Genomic DNA, 24044 nt, shown 5'->3' on the forward strand with positions numbered 1-24044 from the left:
CCCCACCCGGTCGTGACGTCATGGGGATTAGTCCTACTTTAACTGCACTCTGGAATGCTGCTGCTGTTGCCTGATAAACATTAGCTCGTGCGTCCATTCATGTCATGACATCTTTACTTCAGGGCCTTTCTTTTATTCCACTGAATCACTTTGACGGGACACTTAACGTCTGACTGCTGTTATTATTATTAGTCCCTCAGTCAAAACGCTTTTTTTTTTTTTAAACAGAATTTCTTTCATAAATTAGAACCAGAAGATCCTATTAATATTTTTATATAGCCTACGATCCCAGTACAACACAAAAATTAAACTAGATCTTTTGTAAAACTGGTAATAGGGTTCCGATGATAATTGCTTTTTTTTTTTTTATTAGTCTCCATACGAGAAAAATAATCATTTATTTCCTACAGTTCTACTAAAAACAAGGTTTCAAAACATGTAATTACAGAACATTAAAATAAAAGGGTTCTGGTGAAAAATTACATATCACATAGAAAACTGTAAAAATTAAATTAAATTAAATCTAAATAAATAAATAGAAAGAAAGAAAACAATATAGGATAGTTTGAATATTTACTTTTCAAACACACTACTTCAAATATTTTTCTGTTTAATAACTCAGGCCAAATTTTCCCATTAACTTTCAGTGCACTTGCAATTTTTAAGCTATACCAAAAAACCTTACCAAATCATTGAATGGACATAGTCTACGGCTGGTGGAGGTTTGTGGCTTGTTTTTTGGTGCCATGTCATACATCACTTAAACAATGTACCTTCCCAAATAATTGAAGTATTTGCCTATGGACTATATTTTATCATTTGCATGTCATACTATACAGTCGTGGCCAAAAGTTTTGAGAATTACATAAATATTGGAAATTGGAAAAGTTGCTGCTTAAGTTTTTATAATAGCAATTTGCATATACTCCAGAATGTTATGAAGAGTGATCAGATGAATTGCATAGTCCTTCTTTGCCATGAAAATTAACTTAATCCCAAAAAAAAACCTTTCCACTGCATTTCAATTGCTGTCATTAAAGGACCTGCTGAGATCATTTCAGTAATCATCTTGTTAACTCAGGTGAGAATGTTGACGAGCACAAGGCTGGAGATCATTATGTCAGGCTGATTGGGTTAGAATGGCAGACTTGACATGTTAAAAGGAGGGTGATGCTTGAAATCATTGTTCTTTCCATTGTTAACCATGGTGACCTGCAAAGAAACGTGTGCAGCCATCATTGCGTTGCATAAAAATGGCTTCACAGGCAAGGATATTGTGGCTACTAAGATTGCACCTAAATCAACAATTTATAGGTTCATCAAGAACTTCAAGGAAAGAGGTTCAATTCTTGTAAAGAAGGCTTCGGGGCGTCCAAGAAAGTCCAGCAAGCGCCAGGATCGTCTCCTAAAGAGGATTCAGCTGCGGGATCGGAGTGCCACCAGTGCAGAGCTTGCTCAGGAATGGCAGCAGGCAGTGATGCGAAGACTTTTGGAAGATGGCCCGGTGTCAAGAAGGGCAGCAAAGAAGCCACTTCTCTCCAAAAAAAACATCAGGGACAGATTGATCTTCTGCAGAAAGTATAGTGAATGGACTGCTGAGGACTGGGGCAAAGTCATATTCTCAGATGAAGCCCCTTTCCGATTGTTTGGGGCATCTGGAAAAAGGCTTGTCCGGAGAAGAAAAGGTGAGCGCTACCATCAGTCCTGTGTCATGCCAACATTAAAGCATCCTGACACCATTCATGTGTGGGGTTGCTTCTCATCCAAGGGAGTGGGCTCACTCACAATTCTGCCCAAAAACACAGCCATGAATAAAGAAAGGTACCAAAACACCCTCCAACAGCAACTTCTTCCAACAACCCAACAACAGTTTGGTGAAGAACAATGCATTTTCCAGCACGATGGAGCACCGTGCCATAAGGCAAAAGTGATAACTAAGTGGCTCGGGGACCAGAATGTTGAAATTTTGGGTCCATGGCCTGGAAACTCCCCAGATCTTAATCCCATTGAGAACTTGTGGTCAATCCTCAAGAGGCAGGTGGTCAAACAAAAACCCACTAATTCTGACAAACTCCAAGAAGTTATTATGAAAGAATGGGTTGCTATCAGTCGGGATTTGGCCCAGAAGTTGATTGAGAGCATGCCCAGTCGAATTGCAGAGGTCCTGAAAAAGAAGGGCCAACACTGCAAATACTGACTCTTTGCATAAATGTCATGTAATTGTCGATAAAAGCCTTTGAAACGTATGAAGTGCTTGGAATTATATTTTAGTACATCACAGAAACAACTGAAACAAAGATCTAAAAGCAGTTTAGCATTAGAAAACTAATATTTATGTAATTCTCAAAACTTTTGGCCACGACTGTACATGTCAGCAAATATGCAAAGTAGCCTGTATGCATAGTTGTAACGTAAAAATGTATGACGTTGTCACTTTATTTATTATTTGGTGTTTTGTTTTTGAATGCCTGATTAAATAAATCCATTACGAATTTGCTGAAAATACTTAAAGAGTCTTTTTACTTTGTTCAAATCAGAAAGTCTTTCTTCTGTGTCTCAAACTCGTGAGCAGGAAGTGAAACTCATCCGATAGTGTTGTCCTCACTGATACAACTAAAATGGAATGATGAACATGTTTGAAAGTCACTGTTGGTCGTGAGAAGTAGGCGCTCTTTTCATAGCTGAGATATTGCAGGACATTATTGTGCATTCTGTCCACTAGAAGACAATCTTTACTTTACTTTACTTTACTCTTCTTAGCATTCGAATCTCAATTAGGAGGGTCCATGCCATGTTGTTTCAAGAGTATCAGGCCACACATTAAATAATAATAATAAAAAATTGCTCTAACAACCAGTGTCATCAGTCTTACATTATCACTGGAAATTACAAAGATGTCGGCTACTTGAATTGTGATGAAACATTCATCCACATTTGCTACAAATAGAATGCTACAGCAGGATTTTAATGCTATGAATGAAACCTGTATTAATGGCTGTATAATTTGTAAATATTTGCCTGTCTGTCTTTCACATACGGAATGTGTATAGGTGGTTCATGTTGGTCCATGTACGTTTTGATTGTTTTTCAATTTGAAAAGAAATAAGTAGACACGAGGTAACTGTCTCTTTTTTTTTTTTTTTTTTTTTTGTTCCAATTTTATGAAAAAGAGATTTTGGCTCGATTTTCATTTTTTTGGTTCGCGGGTAGAAAGCGGATCAACAGCTTCAAAATTCGTTTTCCCCTTGTGGGCGGTCATGACACGCCCCTTTCCGCCAACTGGTCAACCAGATATGAACCTGTGAAATCATCCTCAGTTTGTTCAGCAAAATAATAGTCCTCTGCTGCTGTATGGGGCAGGTCCTAGATCGGACTTTCTTCTGTGCAACCTAACGTGTTTCACAGAAATATGTAGGCCTATTTCAGAACTTTTAATCAGCACCCAGCCTGTTTTATTTAGCTGTGCGCGTAGTTACATCTGTATAGTGAAGCTACGCTACCCATAGACAGTGCAGAATGGATGAGAAGCACAGATTTGAAAAAAAAAAACATTAAAAAGAAAAAAAAAACATTTGGGGGGAACAAGTGAGAGACGCACTGAATGAAAGCACATTCACTCTCTGACAGCAGATGGCGCTAAACTGCAGAAAATGCAGCCATTACCCTGGAAACTCCATAAATAAAGCAGCTGCGCTACTTTCTAAAACATATTTAAATAATTTTAAATAGCCATTCAGATTTGTGTATTGGCTATGGTGTTCATCTTCACCAAATACTTAAATATTTAGACTTAATAGGCTATTTATTTTCAAACTTTTTTTTTTCATTTTAATCTGTACTACAACATGCCCTAGATATTGTTTGAAAGTGTTTTGATTCTTTATTGTTCATTCACACTTTACATTAGGGCTTCATTAGGGCTTCATTAGACACTCAGTAATTCATGTGACTGAAGTCTGTTTTTAGGCTGTCAAAATGTAAATGCCTCTATCAGGCTCAGCGCACAAAGTAAGGGGGCGTGCACATTTTTTGTGTGTGTGTTTTTGGGGGGGGGGGGGTTTGGGGGTAATTGTAAATGGGGGGTAGTTGTAAATAAATACTTTGATATTTACAGCCTACAATTAAGTAATATTTAGCCTAGAATTATATAGGCTATGAATAGGATGTTCGTCAACTGATTGCAGGCAGTCGAATCAGTGTTGAAAGCTCCTAAAAAAGAACCTACTAGTCTGGAAGCTCCCTGGTTTTGGTGTATAAAGCTAAAAATAGGCTATGAAAAGTACAAACACACAATAACATTTAAAGTTACTTTAATTTCTGAATGTAGCAGTTGATGTCATAAATACACGAGCGTGATTTTTAACTGGCAGAACCCATCATACATTTAAAAAAAAAAAAGTGCAGAATGTATGATGTACAGATCAGAAGCAAGTGGTGGACTTGTTTACTACAAACACTTTCACAAGATGTTAACTGATGGACTGGAGTGGTTTGGATAATTTCTGGTTTATTGTGATGTTTTTATCAGCTGTTTGGAATCTCATTCTGACTGCACCCATTCATTGCAGATGATCTTTTGGTGAACAAGTGATGTAATGATACATTTCTCCAAATCTGTTCTGATGATACAATAGAATGGATGGCCAAAGGGTGAGTACAGTTTCTGCAAACTGATTGAACTATTTTGAATGTACAAACCCGATTCCCAAAAAGTTGGGACATTGTACAAATTGTGAGTAAAAAAGGAATGGAATAATTTACAAATCTCATAAACTTATATTTTATTCACAATAGAATATAGATAACATATCAAATGTTGAAAGTGAGACATTTTGAAATGTCATGCCAAATATTGGCTCATTTTGGATTTCATGAGAGCTACACATTCCAAAAAAGTTGGGAGAGGCTGGAAAAGTTAAATGGGCAGAGGATCACCATTTCCCCCAATGCTGCGGGTAAAAATAGTGGAGTTTCTCAGAGAAAAATTGCAAAGAGTTTGAATTTATCATCATCTGTGCATAATATCATCCAAAGATTCAGAGAATCTGGAACAATCTCTGTGCGTAAGGGTCAAGGCCGGAAAACCATACTGGATGCCCGTGATCTTCGGGCCCTTAGACGGCACTGCATCACATTCAGGAATGCTACTCTAATGGAAATCACAACATGGGCTCAGGAATACTTCCAGAAAACATTGTCGTGAACACAATCCACCGTGCCATTCACCGTTGCAGGCTAAAACTCTATAGGTCAAAAAAGAAGCCATATCTAAACATGATCATGAAGCGCAGGCATTTTCTCTGGGCCAAGGCTCATTTAAAATGGACTGTGGCAAAGTGGAAAACTGTTCTGTGGTCAGATGAATCAAAATTTGAAGTTCTTTTTGGAAATGTACTCGTTTATGTATTTTGAGTGGGTTATGTGATTTGTGGGAGGGTTGATGTGTATGGGAAAAGCTCCTTTTTTCCTCGATACTGAAGCCTTTTTTCAATAACGCAGTGCAACTGCACTGCCGTTGGTTTAATCTGTAAACTTTTTAAAACCAATGACAGTGCTGTGCGCTGTAGTGCGCCAAAGCCCGCCAAAATGGGCGGGCGAATGGCTATATAAGCAGGCAAATCGCCAGAGGAAATCAGGTCATACGACTGAAGCGACAACACTGAAGCCCCAGCCTCATGGCACGGCATATAACGCAGTACTCGTACCATATCTCAGGGAACCGAGGTTACGTTCGTAACCGAGTACGTTCCCTTTCGATACTTCACTCAATACTGCGTATGGGGAACGAATTCAACGGCGCCGTGCCACGGTAGGGAACAGCAATACTTATCTTGGATACCTTGGGATCCAGGGGACAAGTGAGAGGGCCGGAGCTGTCGGACCCTTTACGCCACACTGCTAAGAGGGAGCTAGCTCCCTGGAGGTGGCATGATGACGGAGTCTGATAGAGGCCGTTGTTGTCATACCGAAAGGACCCGAGCATGCAAGGTCGGGATGTCCAGGTTATAGAATCTGACAAAAGTGGATGGTGAGGACCAGCCAGCCGCCTCACAGATGTCTTTGATAGAGACACCACTAGACCAGGCCCAAGAAGAGGCCGTCCCTCTAGTGGAGTGGGCTCTTACTCCTATGGGGCACTCAAGGCCCATAGATGAGTAACACAGAGTGATAGCATCGACCATCCAACGCGAGAGGTGCTGCTTTGAGACCGAAGACCCCTTGATGCGGCCACCAAAGAAGACAAAAAGCTGGTCAGATTGCCGGAACGGCTCTGACCGCTCAATGTATATCCTCAAAGCCATCACTGGGCAGAGTAATTCCAGCTCTCGCTCGCCTGAAAAAGGAGGCAGTGCCGAGAGAGAAAAGAGGGAGAGGACGCGGGGGGTTCAACCGCCTAGAACCTCTCAGGAAATGCACAATGAGGCTGTTTCGACCCACTGATTGGCCAGCGATAGGAGCATGAAATGCTGCGATGGCTGCTATGTACACCTTGAGCGTGGAAGGGGTGAGACCCTTGTCTAGATGCTCTTGGAGAAATGACAGTATCAGAGATATGTCACACTCAACAGGGTCTTCGTTTCCTGTTCGTCTGAGAAAGGAGGTCCCGCCTCAGGGGGATCAGCCACGGGGATTCCGTGAAAAGCCTGAATAGCTCTGAGGACCAAACTTGGCTCCTCCAGAGCGGGGCCACCAGGAGGACTCTCTGCTTGTCTTCCCTGACTCATCTGATGACCTGAGGGATCAGAGCGATCAGGGGAAAAGCGTAAAGAAGGAGGCTGGGCCAGTCGTGGGCCAGCGCATCTGTGTCCTTCGAGAAATAGGTTGGGCAATGAGAGTTGCTATCTGAGGCGAAAAGGTCGACCTCTGACTTCCCGAAAATCTCCCAGATTTTGAGAACCATCTGGGGATGGAGCATCCACTCGTCCGAGGGGACATTGCTCTGGGATAGCATGTCTGCTCTCAGATTCGTCTTGCCAGGTATATGCTTCACCTTGAGCGATCGCAGCCTGGGTAATGCCCATTCCATGAGGTGCTTTGCCAGTGCACAGAGGCGACTGGACGAAAGGCCGCCTTGGTGGTTTATGTAGGACACCACTGTCATACTGTCCGACTGGACTAGGACATTGCACCCCTTCAGGATCGCCTGAAAGGATTGAAGGGCTCATTCCACTGCCAGCATCTCGAGGCAGTTGATATGGAGATGTCTCTCCTCGTGTGACCATGAGCCAAAGGCTGGTCTGCCCTCGCACAAAGCGCCCCAACCAAGGTTGGACGCATCTGTTGTGAGCACCGTCCTTCTGGAAACCGCCTATAGGGGTACTCCACGACTGAACCAAACAGGGTTCATCCAAGGTTCCAGGGCTGCCAGACAGGCCTGGTTGACCCTGATGCGAAAGTGGCCATGCCGCCAAGCATTAAGTGGGACCCGGAGTTTCAGCAAGTATTGCAGTGGCCGCATTTGTAGGAGGCCGAGCTGTAAAACTGGGGAGGCGGAAGCCATCAGCCCTAGCATCCTCTGAAAGAACTTCAGAGGGAAACAGGCTTTGCTCCTAGCAGAAGCCGCAAGCTGCTGAATTACCGGAGTGCGCTCTGGTGATATGTTGCCCTCATATGGACTGAGTCGAAGACTGCTCCCAGGAACGTGATATGTTGGCTGGGGAGCAGTGAGCTCTTGCCAAAATTAACCCTGAGTCCTAGGCACTCTAAGTGGCTCAGGAGCATGGATCTGTGATGGTCTAGCTCGGTTCGCGACTGGGCTAGAATGAGCCAGTCATTTAGAACACGGATTCCCATCTGTCTCAGAGGGGAAAGCGCCTCGTTCATGCACTTTGTGAAAGTGTGGAGCGTTTGGGCAGGAAGTGTCGCATGGCCTGGGATGACTTCTGTGCTGCAGTGAAACACTCTGTGAATCCCTCTACTGCTGGCCCAAAGAGACCGGATGAAGAGATTGGGGCATATAGAAAGGCCACTTTGTCGCTCTCCTTGATTTAAGTCAGGTTGAGCCAGAGGTGGCGCTCAAGCACAACCAGGTTGGCCATGGCCTGGGCCGTGGCTTTTGTGGCGCACAGGGCCAAATCCATGGTGCTGCAGAGGTCGCGAAAGGCAGTTGCGTCAGAGCTAGACTCATCCAGGGAATGAAGAAGCTTTGCCTGGAACACTTGCAGAATGGCCATGGTGTGCAGCGCTGAAGCAGCTTGGCCCGCAGAAGTGTAGGCTCTGCCAGCCATGGCAGAGGTAGTCCTGCAGGGCTTGGAAGGAAGGGCTCTCTTGCTTTTCCACCCCACAGCCGCGGGGGGGGGGGGGGGGGGGCAGAGTTGAACAGCCACGGCCTCATCCAGGGGCGGCAATTGCTCATAGCCCTTCTTCTGAGAGCCGTCTACTGAAGTGAGAGCTGCAGAGGAGGTAGTGCGTAAGGGGGCGCACCACGACCTGGTCAGCTCATCATGAACTTCAGGGAAGAACGGGGCAGAGCGTTGGTGGGGGCGGCGTCCTGGCAGGTACCACTCGTCCAGCCTGCTGCGCGTCGGCTCTTCAGGGGGGGCCCACTCTAGATCGAGTTCCTCGATGGCTTTGGAGAGGATGCGGAGAAGCTCGGCATCCATCCCAGCTCTGGCGTTGACGGGCTCAAGTGACGGCATGTGGGCGGGGTCAGAATCACCGGCCCAATCCTCCGTTTCAGAAGCCGCGAGCGACATGGAGTAATCAAGCGGCTCGTCCTCCGATCCACCAAAACAGACGAGGTCACTCAGTTCAGCCGAGGGACACTGCTCTGGGCGTGAGAAGAGGACAGGGGACAGCTCTCTCATTGGAGAGGGTGAGGCACGCGGGTGCTGGGCCGGCGTGAGCTCACCCAAATCCAGGCGCTGAGCCCCTCTTCCCTGCTGTCTTTTCTCACAGGAGGAAGAAGACGGGGGGCGCGAGGGGTGGGATTGCTTTCATTAAAGAAAGCGATCCGCGAGCGCAGAGAGGCGTGACTCATGCTCTCTCAAAAGCAGCATGAAGTCTCAGCCTCGGCGTGCGGTTTTCCCAGGCAGAAGACGCACTCACCATGGCCGTCATCGTCATGCAGAGGGGCTCTGCATGTGCCACAGCTGTGGCATGGCATGGCTGCCGCCGTGAAAACGGCGTTAGAAACGCTCTTTTAGAACGGTGAAAACCGCTGGAAAAAGCTCTTTTAGGATCGCCGGATGGCGGCAGGAGATAAGCTGAGAAGCGGCGCTGGAGAGCGGCTGTCTGCGAGAGCGCCGGCGCTGCAGGCGGTCGGCAGTCGCAGCTGGTCCGCTGCGGTGCCTCTTCGACGGCGAAAGCTTGTTCCTGCGAAGCCTTTCAGTAGGAATCCAGCGAAGTGAAGTCGTCGCTGAAGGAGTGAGATCTGATTTCCTCTGGTGATTTGCCTGCTTATATAGCCATTCGCCCCGCCCATTTTGGCGGGCTTTGGCGCGCTGCATCGCCACAGGCTCGCGCATCTATGCAGCGCTGTCATTGGTTTAAAAAAGTTTACAGATTAAACCAATGGCAGTGCAGTTGCACTGCGTTATTGAAAAAGGCTTCAGTATCGAGGAAAAAAGGAGCTTTTCCCATACGCAGTATGAGTGAAGTATCGAAAGGGAACTGGGACGTCATGTCATAAAGAGGACAAGGACAACCCAAGTTGTTATCAGCGCTCAGTTCAGAAGCCTGCATCTCTGATGGTATGGGGTTGCATGAGTGCGTGTGGCATGGGCAGCTTACACGTCTGGAAAGGCACCATCAATGCTGAAAGGTATATCCAAGTTCTAGAACAACATATGCTCCCATCCAGACGTCGTCTCTTTCAGGGAAGACCTTGAATTTTCCAACATGACAATGACAGACCACATACTGCATCAATTACAACATCATGGCTGCATAGAAGAAGGATCCGGGTACTGAAATGGCCAGCCTGCAGCTCCAGATCTTTCACCCATAGAAAACATTTGGCGCATCATAAAGAGGAAGATGCGACAAAGAAGACCTAAGACAGTTGAGCAACTAGAAGCCTGTATTAGACAAGAATGGGACAACATTCCTATTCCTAAACTTGAGCAACTTGTCTTCTCAGTCCCCAGACGTTTGCAGACTGTTATAAAAAGAAGAGGGGATGCTACACAGTGGTAAACATGGCCTTGTCCCAACTTTTTTGAGATGTGTTGATGCCGTGAAATTTAAAATCAACTTATTTTCCCTTAAAATTATACATTTTCTCAGTTCAAACATTTGATATGTCATCCATGTTGTATTCTGAATAAAATATTGAAATTTGAAACTTCCACATCATTGCATTCTGTTTTTATTCACAATTTGTACAGTGTCCCAACTTTTTTGGAATCGGGTATGTAATAATAAACAAATATAATGAAAAATAATAAATAATATTCATTGAAATTGGCATATCCAGGAACAATGCTTGTATTTACATAGAGTTGAATATAACCTACACAACACAACACTTTCAGGATAACACACATGACACCAATAATGCAATAAATGCGCAAAATACCATAAAGTGTAACATAAAACTGTCTTTTGGTTGACAAAAATTATAAGCATAACTATTTAAATTGAATAGTTTTTTTTTTCAACTATAAATTGTAAGGTGCATTGTATCTAGCATGTAATGTTTTAATGTTCTTGATCAATGAAATGTTTACGACTTTTTAAAGGCATCTCAGGTACTTCCCAAAAGGAAGCGGCCTGACTTAAAGTGTCAGACTGTTCATCTCTAATCACAGTGAAACTCAATAAGAGAGTGACTCATGTAGTACATTTATAAAATTGTAAAATGATTAGGTCATGAACTTAGCATGTGATTGAGATTATGTGAAAGGATTGTAGTTATGTTAAGTATGCTCACTTTAATTTTTTTTTATTTCCAGACTCAAGGTCCATTAACAAGCAACACAATACAAACCCAAACAATACACATTAAAAAAAGTTATACCAATACTTCCTCATAGAGGACTGATATCGCACTTCAGTAAGCCTAGGATTTGACAACAACATTATAATATTATTATGTGAATCGTCCAGCTGACAAATACATTTACACATCAAATTTCTCATTAAAGCAGGGAATTATTGTACTCTTGCCTTTCTTAAACTTAACCCACAAAGGAGCAGTATAAAAAGAAGTACAATATGCTCTAAAAAGGTTTATCTTTACCTGATCTGAACACTCACACCAACATATTTGCTTGAGCATATAACTTACGACGTTGCCTATACATATCATCATCATTATCACTCATTTAATTCTTAATGATATGACCTAAATATTTTACTGTAGTACATACATTTAAAACTTGCCCTGATAAATACAAATCTGGGAAATTCAAATCTCTGTGTTCTTTGGTTCTACATATGATGGCAACTCTCTTTTTGTATTGTATTGCACATCATATCTAATCCCATATTTAGAACACACTGTTGAAAACCAACACTTCTTGGGGAAAAACATTAGATCATCAGCATACAGTACATAGTGTGATTGAATGTGGTATTACCAAGCATACATCCAGTCCTACAGTATATAGATAGACATTAAAAAGAGCTGGTGAAAGTACACCTCCTTGCTTCACTCCATTACTTACTCTAAATTAATTTGAGACACAATTACCCCACTTTATCTGCATACTTTGATAAGTGTACCAATATGTCAAAATTCTTAATTTCGGTTCTTAATCTTATTAGGTACCTCATTTGTTGTAATACTCCCTGTATCCATACTAGATACTACTTCCACTTTATACAATCTCACTCTTTATACTATTAAACAGAGTAGAATAATGTTGTCTCCACAACTCTCCTATGTATTTATCTTACGTCCTTCCAGAAAGCATTGACATTATAACAAAGTCAATTTTCTGCCACTGAATCAGCTCTCACCACTTGTTCATGTTTACAAATATAAAGAGCTGCATATTTGTACTTGGCATTAGTTAACTTTTTCTGGTCCAAAAGGGCTCCTTATCTTGGCCTACCAGCTATATCTCATGTCTTTAATGGTTTCTTTGCTTTTTTTATGATATGCTGATACATACTTTTTCCACCCTGGCTTACTATGATATTTCTTGTCAGGGCAAGTAAGATATGGTCTACTAGCATCATGCACAGATCTCACAATATCATCATACATATCACAAAAGGCTGTACCATGGGAAATGTCATTACAATTCACATCTGTACACATGAATGCATCTCTGGGTAATACCACCTTATTCAACAGAGTGTCCATTTTCCCATAAAACAGTATGTTTTAATATCTTCATCTGTAAGTTTAGACCAATTTAATTTAAAAGTAGCCCTCTTACACTCATAATTCATTTCGGGCAGACTTTCAAAATCAACAAGCATTAAGAATGGTACATGATCAGATGTAGAATCTCCATATAAAATTGTCATTGACTGTATAGTATCATGAGCCTCAGCTGTACTAATACAACGATCAAGCCATGAAGTTGTATGCCAGTCTTCACTTATATAAGTATAACTGTCCATAGGTAACAACAGTTTACGAGATAACTTAAAATTATTATCAACATGGAAATGCAGCATATGCTTAGCAAACATAAAATATTTTTGTCAGTAAGATCTCCATTCAAATCCCCAACCACAAAAACACTTGCAAAATGATTTTCATTAATAAAAGAGCCAATAAAAGCAAGTCTATTTAAATATTCGTCCTCATTTGACATTCATATGGTACATAAACATTAAGGACAATTAACTCTTTAATAGAGCAACATATCCGTACAGTGAAACACCAGTCAACATCAACCTTAATGAAATTTATCACTGTTGTCCAACTTTTTGTGCCACAAGGTAGCCACACCTCCTGATATCCTTCCTCTCACTATACCCATAAGTAAGGTCAGTTGTAGATGTGCCGGCGCCATGAAAATTGTCACTAAAAGAGTAAAATTTTCCGAAAGCCTGTTTAGGTAAAAAAGTTTCTTGCAAGCACAGGATATCACAGTTTTGCATCAAATTATCAACTACTGTGTGTCGGGCCCTATCCCCAACGCTGTCACCAACTCGCAGGCCACGGCAATTATAGGATATAATCCACATATTCAGATCAAGTGCACTCAGCGGCAGCAGCCCCCTCCGTCACAGATACACCTGACGTGGAGGCAGCTATATTAGCCCCTAAGGCAAGATGGTCCTCACTGCAGACCACAAGAGCCAGGGAGTGTGGTTGGATCCAGATCCAACTCCTCCCACCTTACATATACCGAAAAAAAAACCCAACCCTAATCTCCCAAAGCTCCACCCCTAAACCTACCCATCTCCCAGAGCTCCATCCCTTACACTACCAATCTCCCAGAGCTCCACCCCTAAAACTACCAGTCTCCCAGAGATCCACCCCTAAACCCACCCATCTCCCAGAGCTCCACCCCTAAACCACCCATCTCCCAGAGCTCCACCCCTAACCCTACCAATCTCCCAGAGCTCCACCCCTAAACCCACCCGTCTCCTAGAGCCCCACCCCTAAACCTACCCGTCTCCCAGAGCTCCACCCCTAACACTAACCCTATAGCTGGAGGCAGCTATATTAGCGCCTAAGGCAAGATGGTCCTCACTGCAGACCACAAGAGCCAGGGAGTGTGGTTGGATCCAGATCCAACTCCTCCCACCTTACGTATACCGAAAAAAAAACCAACCCTAATCTCCCAAAGCTCCACCCCTAAACCTACCCATCTCCCAGAGCTCCACCCCTTACACTACCAATCTCCCAGAGCTCCACCCCTAAACCTACCCGTCTCCCAGAGCTCCACCCCTAAACCCACCCGTCTCCCAGAGCCCCACCCCTAAACCCACCCATCTCCTAGAGCTCCACTCCTGAACCTACCCATCTCCACACCCTAGATGTGGATCCAACCACACCCCCTGGATCTTGTGTTCAACGCTCTCACTTTGCGTGGCTCATAATAATTATGAACAATGGAGCCTTCAGGCCACAGCTCCAGGCTGTACATCTCAGCCACATTAATGCACTCATCACTCACTTTAAATGAACTGTATCTATTGTTCATAGTATCAATGCATTGCCAATTCTCATCTCGGCCAAGTTTTTCTTTAAGATAGTTTGACAAAGTTCCAGCATTAAGATCTGGTGTGAATTTAGTAACAAACACAATTACCAGCTTCGTTCTCACCACACATATGTTCCCTCGTGCCCCTGTACCAATTATAGGCTTAGACATCCTTTGTTTAGCTTTAGCTTTATTAGCTCGCTGTTTAGTTGGAGGGGTTTGGCCATCTACATAATTCCTCCTGCGTCTGCCATGTTTCACTACTAGACTCCATTCTAATGATTTCTGTTGCTCCTCCGATGTCATGGAAGGAGACTCCTCAGCCGCTGAAGATCCCACGCCACTTGCAGTCACCTCCAGGCTCACATCACATTCCACAGTGGGGGCACCTGCCATTTCTCCCTCACAGGCATTTTTAAGCTTACACAGCGAATCCAGACCATGCCCTCCTCTACGACTTATTTCTAGCTGCCTTTCCACATTGGACACTCTGTTATCAATGATTGTAGAAGCAGCACGTAGATCTTCCCCGATATCTGCCTATTGTTTCATTGCATGCTGTAGCACATTCACCTCACTGTGCAGGTGCTCCATTTTACAGAGCAGGCTTGAAACATCCACGTTGTTAATGTCAATGGTGGTAACTCGTCCAAGAATGTGACACAAATCGGGGAATGTTTTCGCCATACTCATTAAGCACTTTTGGAGAACTTTTTATATTATTTACATCTTTACATCTTATTTACATATTATTTACATTTTATATTATTTACATCATGACCGCCTTTACATGCCACGCACCATTGCTTAGTGCCCGGAAAGAGCTCAAACAGCAATTATTTTGTTCGACGACTCAATCCACTCAAAATCATAAGTATTTGAAGCAACCAGAATTATTTGATCCTGGCTCATTGTTGTTATTTTAACCGAGAGGAAATTAAGAAATTCACCCTCTACGATTATTTTACCTTCCACAGTCTCATAGATTGTAGGTTTTAATCTAGGTTTGATTCTAGGTCGACTAAGCCCAGAAGCAGCTGAGCCGCGACACGCCTGATCCGCCATGTTTGGACACAATAAAGTGACCATTCACATGCAACAAATGGAGGGAATGTTGATTCATGTCGAATCAGTAGACATTGAGAGTTTTATATGAATAATTAATTTGACCAGTTGATTGTTCGGTCAAGTTAATACATAAAATTTGATAAATGCTATGTATAAATGGTGTACTGTTTATGAAACAATAGTTTGTATGAGATTTATATGTGTGATACAGTATAATGCACACTATGGTTTAAAGGTTTGAGGTTAGGAAGAGATTTAAAAAAAAAAAAAAAGAAATGAACATCTATTTAGCAAGGATGCATTAAATTGATCTAAAGAGAATTATAATGTTACAAAAATATCTATATCAAATAAATGCTGTTCTTTTGAAATTCAAAATTATATTTATAAAAGACTACTGAAAAAGTTTTACAAAATATAAGCAGTTTAAACACTGATAATAAGAAATGTTTCTTAAAATATTAGAATAATTTGTGATGGATCATGTGACACTGAAGCCTGGAGTAATGATGCTGAAAATTCAGCTTTGATCACGGGAATAAATTACATTTTACAATGTATTCACATAGAAAACATAATTGTAATAATATTTCCCAGGATAACTGTTTTTACTGTATTTTTGATCAAATAAATGCAGCCTTGGTGAGCAGAGGAGACCCCAAACATTTTAAGGTTAGTGTACATCATCCTTTTCCTTTTCTAGTAAAAGCTACAGAACGGTATGTGGCCTGTAGGTGTGACCTCAAGAATAATTTACCCTCTGCTAGAAATATATACTGAAACTAGCTCTACTTACTTGGAAGGTACATTCATTTTACATGCATAAAACCTCTCATACATTTACATTCACCAACTCAGTTGAATGGACAAAAATAAAAAGAGACACCAAAATTGTGCATATTTGTACATTTACTTCTATAACATCTTCTTGAAGTACAGTACGTGCAGAATGGATATGTGGGATATTTTTCCATTGATAGTGAAATAAATGTAGGGCATCTTAAGCCAGGAAGTACTTGTGACTCAGTCATGCTGAAGAAAACATTCTTTACAGTGATTTAAGCCCACACAAGCATGTGGTAAACTAGTAAACTGGTATGCAGATCCATTTAAGAACAGACAATACATCTAAGCAGAGGAATACTGACGTAACAGCACAGCTCAGGTTCCACTAAACCTGTGCAAACTCAAGTGATCATCTTAGGTGAGCAGATTAAGTCTTAATCCCATCTTTAGTTTGCATACTTGACGTTCTTCAAAGCATTTGGCAGTGTTCAAGAGTTAAGAAGAGATGTTTATGGGTTTAAGACAATGACATGACATTTTGTGGAATGTGTCGCGTGTAAGATTTAGACAGTGGCACCTGGACTCTGGTTTCCTTTTTGACTTGACTTTCATTTTTGAAGACACTGACATGCACATGTACGTGAGCAGGAGGTGTTTAGGTGCTTCTACAGATGCTTACGAATGGGGGAATGTTGGGTAAATTGTGTCATGCTGATCTATTGAGTGTGTGACAGCGCTCCAGCGCCTTGACCATAGCCAAAGCCCTTTGGTCCAAAGTTTTTGGCATAGCAACCTGTGTAGAGCACAAAATGGAGTTAATATGGCACCATGACAATGGTAAACAATTTTTTACAAATCATGCAGAAAATGTGAGTGGTATTGTTGCAGATCTCGCCACAATGATTTTAGGTTGTTTCCAGGGCGCTGCTGTTTTATTAAAGACTTCACAGAATTCAGCTCCAATTCATAAGCTCATATATAGGTACAGTACATGTCACTTTTTCTAGAAGACTCCAATTTGTTGTTGAAATGTAAACATTTTAATGGTGGCTTTTCAAAGTAAAAATATAGTGAGTATGTGATATAGTGCATATATTTAGCAAAATACTCCTCTCTAGAGTTAGTTGTTGAGTTATGGACATTGGATGGCTTTTCAGAGGTAACTATAACGTTACTAGCCATATTATTAATTTACAAGCTGTTTTATTGCCACCTTTTTGTGGTTAAAATACTCCCTGCTGGAAAATGTTTTGAAAACTTCACAGTTTAAATGGTTTGTAATGGTATTTGTTGTGGAAACATTGCAAACCATCAACTGTTAACAATTAAAACCATTAACTAATGGTTTCCAGAAGCAAGGTTGCCAGGTTCATAGTTTTCCTGCAGAATGGGACTGTTTGTAACTTGTTGCTCACGGTTTAAAAATTTGCCATAATGCATAAATTGAGTTATGATATTTGGATAGGATAGTTGGGCTTTTTGGGTCTATTTTTGATTGGCCTTTGGGCTGGTTTTGTTACTCAGACCTGGCAACCCTCTCTAGTAGTGTGTTTTGGACCACATTCCATTAGGATTTAGTGGTTTTAACATGCCATCAATAGAAGGTGACAAATTCCCAGTACAGAACCACAGGGACAGTTACAGTTTACATTAAAACCACTTAAAGTTTTATCCATATGTGTTAAAATAGAATTTTAAAGCAGATACTTTTTCATCTCAAAAGTAGCATCTCACAAATCTTATTAACATTATTGGATGGGAGGCACACTGCAAGTGATGTAAAGGGAAGTTTTGTTCATGTATCTGCAGAAAAATCATAGCACAGATATAAAGATCAATCTTGGGATTTTGGATTCGATATTGGTTCATGGAAATGAAGCTTTACTCAGCCCTAGCTGCTTTATCATTTCTAACATTTTCTAGGTGGTTGCTTGGCATGAATCAGAAGAGAGAAGATAACATTGGATACTCTGCCTTTGCAATAGATTTCTCCATCCTTGTCGGCTAAAGTTGTAGATTCCAGCCCCTTGCCACACTTTGCACATCGGAAACAACCCCTGTGCCATGCCTGGACAGAAGAAGAACACAGTCGCTTAATGAAGACCATATCAAGAGCTAACAGGACCATAACTGATGACTTAGTTAATTTTGGTGCATCATCACAGCATTTCCTCCTGTCATTTCTGCTTCTGGCTTACATTTCCTGCCCCTATGACTTTTTCAGCTGCGTAGACGGCCTTGCTACACCGTGGACAAACATCAGAGCTGCCAAACTTCTGAGCAAGCTTAGATGTGTTGGGGTTATTGGTTGGCTGGTGTTCTTGAGGCCTGCAATCAGAAGAAACACAACACAAGATTCAGATGCTCACCAGATAGTCACCAGATTGGCCACAGTTTGCTAGATTTACAGTAGCAAATCTTTAAAGGAATATTTTCCTCCAAATTTATCATTAAATCTTTAAGATTTGCTCCAAATCCGTAGACATTCTTTCTGCCGTGAAACACAAAAGTAGTTGTTTTGATGAATGTTCATGCTGCTCTTTTCCGTAGAATGAAAATGGAGCTGTCAGTCCATAAAGGGCAACAACAACAACAAAAAAATCTATAAAGGCATCATAAAGTGGTCCTTACAACCTCTGTAATATATTCCAAAACTTCTGTAGTCATATGATAATTTTTATTTACTTTATGTGAGGAATAGAGGAATTCTCTCTTCACTGAATTCTTCACTGAATTTTTTTGCTTTGCAGCCATGATTAAACTTCATTTTTATTAAGAGTAGCATACATGCTCTGCTATAAATGTGTAAAATATCATAAACTGTAGTTGGTTCTTTATATCATGATCAAATGATTCCTTTCCATGTAAATGCATGGGTTTTGGCCAGAATAGGCTATGAAGTATACATTATGCCGACAGCCAAAGTCTAATGTTGTGAGTCTAGATGCTAAAAGAATGAAATCTGAAGCAATATTTAAGAATCAAAGTTCAAATTAAGTGTATTCTTACTCCACATGTTTAATTCCCAGTGACTCTCCTTTGTCCATGCTCAGAGTTCCTGCGCCAGCGCCGTAGCCGTAGCCTTTGGGCCCATATTTTTTGCCGTAACAGGCTTTGCAGTAGATCTCATTCTCATGCACGGCTACAGTAGTGCTGTCTAGATTTTTCCTGCACACCACTGAAATGAGAAAGATGAGTGAATATGAAAAGCTACATAGATAAAAGTGTTCTGCAGTGACTCTCAGCTTCAAGATTTCAAAAACATAACAATGACAGTAACCTGGTTACCAAAGCAATATAAATGTGGGAAAGTGTGGTGAGTAAAGGATATCATAATATATAATTGTTTGATAAATATACACTATTTAGATGAGAAAGTAAATTTTTCATAGTTTCATATTAGAAATATTATTGCTATATCAATGAACTCTACTGTGCTAGTGTTTTGCATTTTGTGATCATAAAGTCTTGTCTGTCTAGAGGAACACCTTGGCAGGGTTCTGTGTTTCATTTTTCATTAAAGGTGCTTTGATTTTTTTTTTTTTTTTTTTTTTCCTGCAGACAGTCTGTCTGGAATGCAGAGCTTTTGAGGGCCCAAAGCAAGGTGATATTATATTTCATAAGTGATTTATAGAGACAACCAGAAGAGAGCGCCAGAGAACAATCTAGATAAAAACTGATGTTTCCGCCTGAACTATGACTGTGACCCAGTTCATATATTTTCCATCATTAACATTATCCATAATTAAAAGTAGTTTTCCTGAATTATAGCAGATGCCATTCTTTCTAAATGTTAGAAAAAGGTAGCAATAATGAATTGTAAGGTAATAAATGATCTAGATGCTAATGCTTTATTCAAACTTGTAAACGTATTCGACAGGAGGGTCTGTGGTATCAAGATGCAGTTTTATGACCCTAATTTCACACACTCAAAAGCATTGTTTTAATACATATGTAAGCTATGAAACAACCAACGTCGGACAGCTTGCTCTTTCAATACATTTTTCACTTCAGCACTGAGTGTTGTGCCTGTAGTTGTTCAAAAGATGAATCATTATTAACAGATAAATTATATATTAATCTTTATTCATCAGAAAGAGTCTGCTCTTGGTAAACTTTGTTAAACCAGCTGAACTACTGATACTGTGTGGACTCATGGCACTGGACAGCACATGAAAATGAACGGGACTTACTGCACAGGAAGCAGGATCTGTGGAAGCTCTGCCCGTCACACTGCACTTCCTCTGCAAAATACACTGTTTTCTGGCAGCAGCCACATTTGTTTCCACCCCCAAGAGGCATTCTGTAACACACACACACACACAGACCTGAAATCACCTACCAGTCCCTCATTCATTCATTTTTGGGGACATCCCACAATAAAAATTAGAAATATTCAAATCCCGAAAATGTGTGTAGTAAAGTGTAACAGTGTAACAGTCTAAACAGTGTAAGTGTAGGCAATGGGAAGACCTGAAGTTCTATACTACATGCATATGTATAATTATACTGTAGATAGCAAAGAAAAACAAGAGAACTTTACATAAAAGTGATGACGTACCACAAGAGAAATGCAATGCCAAAAAAGGCATTGAGATTATTAAAGAATGCATGTCTGAAATCTGAAACGAGGCGGTTCTGGTGTAAAAGCACAGTTGGACTTGCAAAAGCACATACTTGTTGTGATTCCAGAGTACAACTTGAACTTCACTGCTTGGCAAGTTTACAAGTTCCCTTTTGTAATTATGCCTCCCGCTTCACTAGACTAACATTGCAATGGATCTCTGGTCAGCGGGAATTAATTTGATCTGACCTTAAATAAATGAATAAAAGTCTTGACCATAACCTGCATTAAGACTGCAACACAAAACAAAACCAAACAGAAATCAGTTGTTTTGTTGTGTCCGGAATCTTTTTGTATTGTCCATAACCTATACTAAGACACAAAACAAAACAGGAGTCAGTTTAGTTTTGTGCAGAATATTTTAGTTGTGTCCATGTCCTGCATTAAGGCCACAAAACAAAAGAGAAATCAGTTATTTGCATTGAAACTGAGGCAAAATAAAACAAAAGGAATCAATTTGTTTGTTTTGTCCAGAATCTCCAATGAGACAAAACAAACCAAAACAAACCAATGTTGCTCTGTTTTTAGTTTTTTGACCCAGTGGTTTCGGGGTTGTAAAATTTGATTTATGCCTACCCTTATGAAAAAGAAGTTTATTCAAGTGTGATATTAGTATACTTCTTACTAAAAATAGGAAAGTATGCTTTTAGTTTAATATATATGTACTTCTCAGAAATTACATTCAAGTATACTTGACTTATACTTAGAAAAAGTCAAAATATAAGTATTTGAGCTATATTTGTGCTTCAGGAATCCATGGTTTCATTGTTATACGGTAGAGGGCGCTATTACATGCCTTCTGTACAGAATTTCCAAAACACAAGCGAAAAAGAAACTAAAACAATAGATGCTTCCACATGTAATCTAACACGATCATCAGAAATAAAACAGGCATCAAAACTGTGTAACGTTATGCAATAAAATGTCGACCCATGAAGAGGTAATGACTGTCAAGCTTTGGGGTGTAGATGGACTTTTGATTTTTTGTATGTTTAGATATTCATATAACAAAATATATACAAATTAATACCTAAATAGGGACATAGTAGTACTCATAAAGTATGATGTAAAGTATACTTAAAGAAAATTTACAAGTATACAGTACAGCATAAAACTACTAAACTAGTAGTTTACTGAGACTACACTTCAGAGTGTACAAAAAATGCTACAAGTATTTAATTAGTAAACTTTCAGTATACCTATAGACTGATTTGGAGTAGACGTAACCGTTACGTCACATGCAGCTGCGTGTGCATTGTGGTGGCAGAAAAACACTGGGAACAAGTGGAGGGAAACAGGTAAAATCCATGGAATAGGAGAAAAAATGTATCGTGCCTTTGGATGTCAGAATCGGAATGCTGATAATTTTTATATAATATTGTCATCAAAGACGCCATTTGAAGCTAAACGCAGACATTAAAATGGACAAACTATGGATAAATCCTGCTATGATTACCCTACTTTAAAGTATAAATTCGATTTAAACGATAGGTCTATATGATATTCACATGGGGGACATACTGTATTGTATTAGCCCTACAGTTAAAGCATGAAATACTATTTAAACCTATAACATTTTACATAACATTTACCTATTTTCTCTCACAATTCTGGCTTTTTTTTCTTGCAAATGCAAGTTTATCTCCTAGATCGAACTTTATAACTTAATTCAACTCAACAATTGCGAGTTTGTCATTTCTGAGGAAAAAAAAGTGTGGGATTTTAAACTTATGATTCTGAGCCGAGGGAAAAGGAGAGAATGACAAGTTGATTTTTCTTACCAGAATTACCAGATATAATCTCGGAATTTAAAGAAAAAAATCTGAATTTTTAAATATAAACTCAATTTTCTTTTTTATTCCATGGCTTGCATAGACTGCTACTATAAGTTCACTTTTAGGATAGTTGCAGTACAAACTAAAAACATAGATGTAAACTAGTTGTGAACTCAAAGTTTACTACTGTTATATTTAAAGTATACTTTTAAATAAAATTGAAAGTGGGCCAATTTAGTCCCAAGAAGTATTGAAATAGATCACTTACAGGTATACTACTAGTACACTGATATTTGTATACTTGCTATATAAAGCATACTTAAAGATATACTTGAACTTTAAGTATACTTAATAAAATAAACTTTTTCGGTAAGGGTATACTTTTGCCAGTGAATCATGATATGCTGTAATTGCTGGGAAATGTCTAATTGATTTTGTCCATAAAAGGGATGGTTGGTTGTAATCGAGAAATTCCTGCATAGTTCTGCTGTGTCCAGTCTAAACACTTACTCCGGCCTGACTCCAAACATGTTGGGTTGTCAAGGATGTGAGGAAATGGCATGATTTGGCACACAGCCACACATGCTGATAACATTCTGTATATAGTACACAAGCCTGCTCTCTTATGGCCTTTTCCCTTATTCTGTCACAAACATCTACTAAAATCTACTTCACACTTCCTGTGAGGAATTCTTGAGCTTTATTCATGCCTACAAATCCACCATGCAGCATTAGTCTCATTTCTACATGGACTATATTTGAGTTCCACAAACAATAACCAAACTCACAACTACACACATAAAAAACAAAGGTTCTTTATTGCCATCAATTGTTACATGATGCCAATAAAGAAAAAAAAAAAAAAAAAAAAAAAAAAAAAAAAAAAAGATTGGTCCTTATGATTAAAATGTTCTTCCAAAAAAATAAATAAATAAATAAAGGTTCCAATATAGTTCTTCTATGACAAGGGTGTCAAACTCCGTTCCTGGAGGGCTGCAGCCCTGCAGAGTTTAGTTCCAACCCTGCCCTGCTACACACATAGCATGTAGTTTTCAAATAAGCCTAAATGACTTGTTTAGCTGGATCAGGTGTGTTTAATTAGGGTTGAATCTAAAGAGTTTGACACCCCTGTTCTATGATATCACTATGAAAAAAACTTTATTTTTAACAGTGTAGAATAAGACTGGACTGAAAATCTTGGTCAAAATGTTCCAAAGACTCCTTTTCAGACTAAATGCTTTTTGGTCTGATTGAGTCCAGTTATTCTACTAGAAAACAAGACTAGGCAAGACACATTCCTGATTCTAGATCAGAAAAGTTAGTAGTAGTTTGGAACTGTGAAAGGGAAGAATTTAACTTGTTGCTTCTCTATAAATGCCAAGAATTTAGTCAGCTGAATAAAATTGAGAAGGTCTGATGAGGAGGAAAGAATTCCAAGAAAACAAATTCAGAAACAGTTTCACCCTTATGAGCTGCACACAAGCTTGCAGAGCCATTACAAAAGAGAAGCGGAAAGTGTGTAGGGGACAAAATCCGACAGTGTGAAGAGCTTCTTACCTGAAGTGATCTTCTCTGTGTGTGGATATGGACAGAAAATCAGCAGACTGTGGGAATGAGTCCTAACACTTGTAACGGTAGAGAGGTCTGTGTCAAATTTCAGCACAGGAGCTCTGGGGTGTGGCAATGAGGGAAGTGAGTCAAACTATGTGCTGTGGTGAGATGTTAAAGGAACAGCAC

At 40.3% G+C, this 24044-nt stretch overlaps 1 protein-coding gene across 1 annotated transcript; it reads right to left on the bottom strand.

The window, feature by feature from the left end:
* Positions 1 to 16013: 16013 nt before the first annotated feature.
* Positions 16014 to 24022, bottom strand: LOC109048632 (cysteine and glycine-rich protein 1-like). The gene is made up of 6 exons (XM_042750650.1): positions 23865 to 24022; positions 20102 to 20211; positions 18918 to 19086; positions 18107 to 18236; positions 17883 to 17976; positions 16014 to 16701 (listed from the first exon to the last, which is right to left on the bottom strand). The coding sequence occupies exons 2-6, from the start codon at positions 20208 to 20210 to the stop codon at positions 16625 to 16627; spliced, it is 579 nt and encodes a 192-aa protein (XP_042606584.1). The 5' UTR covers position 20211; positions 23865 to 24022; the 3' UTR covers positions 16014 to 16624.
* Between the last annotated feature and the right edge of the window lie 22 nt (positions 24023 to 24044).

Source organism: Cyprinus carpio, chromosome B23 (assembly GCF_018340385.1).
Source record: "Cyprinus carpio isolate SPL01 chromosome B23, ASM1834038v1, whole genome shotgun sequence".
Taxonomy (NCBI): domain Eukaryota; kingdom Metazoa; phylum Chordata; class Actinopteri; order Cypriniformes; family Cyprinidae; genus Cyprinus; species Cyprinus carpio.